Raw genomic sequence first — 7468 nt, 5'->3', positions numbered from 1 at the left:
ACATGCTTTGCATTCAAGGCATGTATTTAGCTCAGTGGGGCTTTGCATTGCCTCTGTAGGCTTACATTGCAGGTGCAGCCTTGAGCGCTGTCATTTATCTGTCTGTCTGTTTAATGAAATGTGTATACTTCAGTGAATGTCTCATTGAGCAGAGACAATGAAATGTAAAAACTAAAAAGAAAATTTAAAATAAAATGAAACTGTATACTTTAAATCTTAAAATGTGAAATATACTGTATACGAACATATACAGATAAGAAGTATTTTTCTTCCAGAGTAACATGTGCAATAAATTACTTTGCTCCTATGTTGCTGTCACTTAAAGTAGTTAGTAGAAATCTGACTTTACCGACAGGTTTTGGACTAGCCCATCTCCTCATGGGGGATCCTCAGGGTTTTCTTTATCTTATTATCAAAAGCACTATAGTGAATAGTAGTTGCTCCGTCCAACTGCTAGAAAAGTGTACGGTGAGCAGGGAGGCTTTCTAGCATCTTTGTATAAATCGTTTTAAGGGAATGTCCTTATAAAGAATAAAGGCCAGGCTGAGAATCCCCTATGGAGAGATGAACTAGCCCAAAACCTGGCATTAATGTCAGATTTCTACTACTTACTGTAAGTGACAGCAACATAGTAGAAAAGTAATTTATGGCTCATTTTACTCTGGAAGAAACATGCTTCTTATTTGAAGGTCTTTACATATATTTTAAATGTTATGATTTTCTTGACAGTGGTCCTTTAAATGCAAAGTACCTAGGCGTAGTGTAACTTGGAATTAGGCAAATTCCAAATTTGTATCCCAGCTCGTAAAAATATTATTGTGATAAAAACTCTAAAATCGAAATTCTGTGAAACTTGAAAACTCATCCCTTGAAATGAGACTTTAAAGCATTTAATATGTTCAGATAATTTCTCAGTTAATAACTATGATGGTGAACAAAAAAGGCTTTATCTAGGATAAAATAATGCCATTTAATTTTCCCTTCATAAAGAAGTCCCTAAATGTAATTTTGTTTAACAAGTGCCATGCCTGCTGCCTGCCACTAGGTGTCACTTATCTAACTATTAGTTCACGTTTATTTACTTGGTTGCTGCATATCAAATATTATTTTAGGTTCTGAACACTGCCAGGTCTGTGATCTTCTGCAGTGGGTAAGGCACCTTTTATCTCTTTTAGATTTCTTTGTCTTATGTCAATTATTTCAGAAAATATTTCAGAAAATAGTTTTTAAAAAGTTCTTTAAAAGAAGTGGGGTGGGGTGCAATAGAAACTCCCTAAATGTTGTGTACTAAGCTGCGTTCAGACTCCGCTAACACATGATGAAGACATTTCACAGAGTAATGTTAGTGTTTTTGTCATTTGCAGCTGTTACAATTACTGAATTCTGATATGCGTAGGAGAAAGTGACAAAGATTTTAAACGCAACTAGCTAAATGTCTTACGATATACTTGTGTCCCAGGAATTCACACGCTCAGACTTGGCATGCTTGCAAGACCTTCCAGAATTTACTAACAATTCCATAGGGGATTGCTGCACATTATTAATGTCTGCCATTTAGTATAACTGTTTTTTTTGTTTGTTTGTTTTGTTTTTTTAAGTTACATATTCATTTACTTTAACCATAAGTTAAGTTATGCATGTGATACTTTTTTTTCTTTAGCAATTAATTGTATTTTATTTTATTTATTTATTTATTTTTTGGAGGTTTAGCTTTTCAGTGTTCACCTTTGCTATGTCAGATCTATAGCCAAACTAACTTAAGGGCTGGTTCAGACGGACGTTTGGAGGCGTTGCGTTTGCTGGCGTCGCATTCAGCAGCGTTCGTGTGCGTTTGGATGCGGTCGCGTTTTTTCTTCCCCTAGGGGGACATTAGCCGTCGCGGTTAACCTCCCCTGGAAGCTACATGTAGCTTCCAGGGGCTCCTTGAACGCCAGAGAAAATCGGGACCCAAACGCTGCGTTTGTGTAAACGCGCTTGAAAGCTTGGTACAAACGCTCCCATTCACTTGAATGGGAGCGTTTAACACCAAGCCCTGAACGCTGGCTGTAAACGCTCTGCAAACGTCCGTCTGAACCAGCCCTAAAGCTGGCGTGAACTCTTGCACAGCACACAATGAAAGGTCTTTTATGCATGATAAAGTTGATGAAAAAAGAAAATCTTCCGTGTTTATTTAGGCAGATAAAACTGTCTAATTAGTTCTTATCAGTGACTGTAAATAGACTGCAGGAGGTCTGCCAAAGCAGCTTTTTATGTCATAAACACTTAAAGGCTTAACCCTTTCCTTGCCTTGTACAGAAGTGAAACCAAGTAAAGCTTGGTTGTTTTTTTATTTTTGTTTTTTGGGGGGGATTTCCATAAATTGTAACAAAGAAATGTTTTTTTTCCCATAAAAGTTATCATGCTGGGACTTATCTTTCATAGCAGAGGGAAAGTTCTGAAAGTCAGTAGCTTAAAATGGGGCTTAAGCAATAACAAGGATATTACTTTATACAGTAGGTTTGGGTCTCATTTTAAGACGTTTTACAGTAATTGTAGTGATAATTGTAATCTGCTAATACATGTGCACAATTAAAGCCATACGTAATTACGATTTGGACATTTTATTAACTTAGTGTAATCCATTTGTAATGTTGCATAATTTTCACGTAATAGCAAAGCCCTCATACAAAGTCACAAAAAATTGGTAAGTATGTTAAGGGGAATCATGAGAACAAGACATTTTTTTTTTTTTCAAAATAACCTTGCTGTTTTTGAGTAAATTGATTTAAAAATGCAAAGGAAAAATGTTTTTTAAACTCAGAAAAAAATGACAGTTTAAAAATCGTTTTTTATTGATACGCTGAGTTGAAACAAGAAAGGGCAAACATGAGACATCACATTTATAACACTATGGCCCATATGCAATTCACTTCTTCATCTGAGTTTTCTCCTAGGTGATATTTTTAAACTTGACAATAAAAATGCCTTTTAAGCCACCAGTAAGCAAGAAAATACTCAAAATAATTTTGTTTTTTACCTAATTTTTGGTATTTTTTCAGTTAAAAAGTGCTGGAAAGTTATTTTAAATTGAAGATGAAAAATTATCTCCCAGGAGAAAACTCAGGTGAAAAAGTTAATTGCATATGGGCCAAATAGTCAAAAGTCTACCCTTTATTAGCCACAACTGACCACAATAGGTGATGGTCAGAAATCCCCAATCCCCAGAAAAATTCAGCATTCTCTAATTAGTTAATGTTTCCAAGTCTGTGATTTGGCTAAAATTACAGAGTTGTGGTAAATCGGATTCCGATTTCCGAATTCAAATTTGGGACTTAAAGTGTACCCATGGTGACATGTGAAATGATGAGATAAACATGTGTATGTACTGTACAAAACATATTAATAACCAGGATGTTTTACTTGCTTTATTTTGCTGCTTGAAAGAGTTAATTTTTAGGCATGCAAGTGACGGCTTCTGTCTTGGTGGTACCTTGTTGAGAATATAGTGAACATCACTGATAAGCAAAGTACAGCCATAAAAGTTTTCCTCGAAAACTACAATTTCTGAGGGCAGAAGGTGATAGGAAAATGTCAATAGTTCATGTATTCTAACTCTGGGACCCTTCATAGGCTAACACTGAGCAGAGACCAAAACAAAAGCACATTCTACTTTGTAAATGTTGAAATGTAAAATAAAACCATTAAATATCTAGAAAAAGTAAAGGTAATTTTGAGGAGTAGGAGGATTAATACAATTGTTTATTGCATCAGTTTATTTTCACCTTGGGTACAATTTAACCACTATATGAGAAATGTACTGAGATTCCTTCAATGCTTTTCTGTTTGGCTTGAAGGACATATCTGTATCGAGAGAGTTCATGACTCTTATAATAGATGTCAATGCTGAGTGGAGATAACATCTGGTACAAATATCAGTCCTCCTATAAATAGCTATCGAAGGACAGTGCTTACTACTTACTACACTGTTTTCACTGCAGTGATCATTCCATACAGTTGGCCTTAGTCCTAAACATTTAAGGTATGATTAACTCGGGCGTCTCCAGAAATGTCCAACCACCTCCAGTGGAAACATCATCATTGATGCAGCAAACCTGAACTGATTTTTTGTTTGTTTTTGTCTCTTGCGTTTGACTTTTGTTTTTTGTTTTTTTAGTAAAAATGTTGGCCTCCTTTTTGACTAGTAATAATACTGTAACACGATCACAAATCTTGTCAATACCATATTTAGGCGAGAAACAGCTTCATAACGTTCATAAATGCCATGTTGGTTGTTGTCAGGGGCATAACTACAAATCATGGGGCCCCCCCAGATAGACTTTGATGTGACCCCTTAATTTCTACAACTCTTTCTTTGTCTATTCTTACTGTAATCTTACACACCCTCACAGCCCGGGGGCCCATTTTACAAGGTTTATAAAACAAGTGTGGCCATCATGATCTTTACACCCATAGCATGTGCAGCCACAAAAACACCTGATCTGGACTATCAGACAAAGGGGGGGTTAGTAGTTGGGGCCCCCTCAAACCTCTTGGGCCCCACTGCAGTTACTGGGGCTGCTCCCTCCTAGTTGTGCCCCTGGTGGCTCTGCTTCCTGGCCTTCTGGAATGAGAGGTGTGGCACGCACATAAAAAAGAGATGCAGGGCGCCCAATTTTGACAAGCACAATATTGGTAAATTTACACCATTTTAAGTTTTGAAAGTGTGAATTATGATACAAAAATATCTGTAAATAATACTGATATCTTACTAAAACTAAACCTAACCCTATTCTCACACTGTACTCTCCAACCATTTATAGTGGGAAATTTGGGTGCCTGCTATGAAGCTGTGGCTACAAATAGCAGGCACACCCACATTTTATATTATAAATGATCATATCTATGAACGCCTATAGGTTGCCCAAATTTCTGCTGAGCATAGGGTGCCCAAATTTCTGCTGAGCATAGGGTGCCCAAATCTCCTGCTTCTGATGTGGCCAAGCTGCCACTCACCACACCTCCCAATAAAGATATAAGGGGGGGGGGGGGGCTGCTACTCAAATGACATCCTTGTGAAGACAATACAGAGTAGGACTAGCGAGCAGAGCAAAGGTGGGAAAAAGATGGTAGGACCAGCGAGTGGTCAGAGCAGACTGTGGAGCTTGGGCAGCACAAATGTCTACAGCTGAGAACAGAAGCAGTACTGCCGCTCGTCTGCAGGATGGAGTAGTGGTGATCGCTCGTCTAATGCTCTATTGACTAAGATGAGGTCTAAATTTAGGTACTTATTGAGTACCTAAAAGTACCATGCTAGTTATGTATTTTAATAATTATGTTTGTGTTCTGATTGTGTACAGATCATTTGTGTGCCTTGTGAAAATGGAATTGAACTCTGGGATTCGGATATGCCTGGTGATGGCAGTACTGTGCCAGCTTTGGAGAGGTAAGTGTATCTCACAGATAAAGACTACCTTTGGCTCATGGATGTCCAAAAAGTGGTCAGCTGATGGTTCTACTTAAACAGGAAGTTGCATTGCAATGGATTAGAGAAATCTTGGCCACTAAGGTGCACATGCATTGGCCTCATGAATTATCTGTTCAGTGAATGTGTAAGGAATCTAGTAGAACCCCTTACCAGTTCATCAATGTTCGGGAGAAGAATTCTGCATAGCTAAACAGCCTAGGTTAGGCATCACTGGGAGGGCAGGATAACGTATAACATGCAACAATATATAGATATACTGTAAGAAGTGTTTCTAATGCTGTAACCAGGAACATTGCCATAAAAGTGGGCATCCTGGATAATTTACTACTTCCTACTATATGTCACTACAGCCCCTGCTTAATTAAAAATGAGGTGTAACATTAACCAAAAAAAACCCAAAACATTTACACCTTATAACAAAACTGAATGAGTGCAAATAATGTATTTTCCTCTTTTTTGTCACTACAGTGATTTTTTCTTTTCCGTACTGCAGATTGCGTGTGCCAGAGTTCCCGAGCTGGATACTCTCTCCAGGTGGACCTCATTGTTATGGTACAAGAGGGATTATGTGCCAACATTCCATGCCAGTTCACGGCCAACAACAGAAACAAATTCACACAAAGTATTGGCTACTGGAAAATGGATATAGGAACCATTGCGGCCTCCAGTAATAGGTCAATAGAAGGAGTAAAACCGAACTTCCACATGACAGGAGACCCCGATGTTGGTGACTGCACCTTGGTGATAACTGATGCCAGAAAACAAGACTCCGGGACCTACTTCTTCAGATTTGAGGAGAGCAGAGATAGTGTCAACCAGTATAACTACATCGCTAACAAAATTACTGTCCAAGTAACAGGTGAGGTTTTCTTCCCATGCTGGACACACCTGCAGGATCTTTGCATCCAACTATCTTAACCAGTTCACCCCCAAGGGTTTTTATCCTAACGGACCAGAGCAATTTTCAGTTGTCAGCGCTCCTCCCTTTTATTCCCTAATAACTTTATTACTACTTATCACAAGAAAATGATCTATACCTCGTTTTTTTCGCCACCAATTAGGCTTTCTGTGGATAGTACATTTTGCTAAGAATTTTTTTATTCTAAATGCATTTTAATGAGAAAAACAGAAAAAAAAGAAAAAAAAATCATTATTTCTCAGTGTTCAGCCTTTATAGTTTTAAAATTAAACATTCTCCTGTGGATAAAACAAACACGTTTTATTTGCCCAGTGGTCCCGATAATTAAACCGTTTAGATTATGTCCCTACCACAATGTATGGCGACAGTATATTATTTTGAAATATAAGTGGTTATTTTTCTGTTTGTTCTGGCCATAATTACAAGCCCCTATGTAATAAATTAAAATTAATTTTCCCCCATAAAATATAGAATAAAAAAAGCTGAGTCCCTAAGGCAACTATTTATTTATTTTTTTTAAGCTGATTTTTTTTGTTACAAGTGTTTTTTTTGGGGGGGAGGGTTGGAAGTGTAATTTTATTAATGATGTGTATATACTTGAAAATGTATGTATTTTGTAGGTGTAATATACTTTTTGGCCACAAGATGGCGCTAGTGAACACTCATAGGACGTGTTCACTTTTTTTTTTTTTTTTTACACTTTATTAAACTGTTACATTTCCTGTTTATGTGAATGGACGTAGCCGCTGTTCGCGGTCACGTCCATTCACTCCAGGCACTGCGATTGGGTAGAGGACTGTTCGGTCCTCTTCCCCAATCGCCCAGCACGGGATCCCGACGGTAATGGCGGCGGTAGCGGCGGACACACGGCGGTAGCAGCGGCGGGAATGCGCGACGTATTAAAACGCCATGTTGCTGTTAATAGCGGTAAGCATGACGTTTTAATACGTTAGGATTGGTTAAATGGTTAAGGTGCCCATTAACGGTACAATATTTTCATCAGATGTTATCTTTTGCCACAATATTTATGATCTAATTGTACAGAAAACTGTGCAGTGTTTGATGGAAATTGATGTGAAATGATG

The 7468-nt window shown here is 37.8% G+C and overlaps 1 protein-coding gene across 4 annotated transcripts in view; it reads left to right on the top strand.

The window, feature by feature from the left end:
• Positions 1-1091: 1091 nt before the first annotated feature.
• Positions 1092-7468, top strand: part of LOC137521801 (sialic acid-binding Ig-like lectin 8) — a 283306-nt gene continuing 276929 nt past the window's right edge. For all 4 annotated transcript variants that reach the window (XM_068241540.1, XM_068241541.1, XM_068241542.1 and 1 more), the window contains exons 1-3: positions 1092-1150; positions 5337-5422; positions 5958-6323. In XM_068241540.1, coding sequence (XP_068097641.1) covers positions 5359-5422; positions 5958-6323 — 430 coding nt within the window. In that variant the 5' untranslated portion in view covers positions 1092-1150; positions 5337-5358. The remainder of the gene's footprint in view (positions 1151-5336; positions 5423-5957; positions 6324-7468) is intronic.

This window comes from Hyperolius riggenbachi, chromosome 6 (genome assembly GCF_040937935.1).
Source record: "Hyperolius riggenbachi isolate aHypRig1 chromosome 6, aHypRig1.pri, whole genome shotgun sequence".
Lineage (NCBI taxonomy): Eukaryota > Metazoa > Chordata > Amphibia > Anura > Hyperoliidae > Hyperolius > Hyperolius riggenbachi.
Note: the sequence above shows the minus strand (reverse complement) of the source record. Positions and strands in the feature narration are given on the sequence as shown.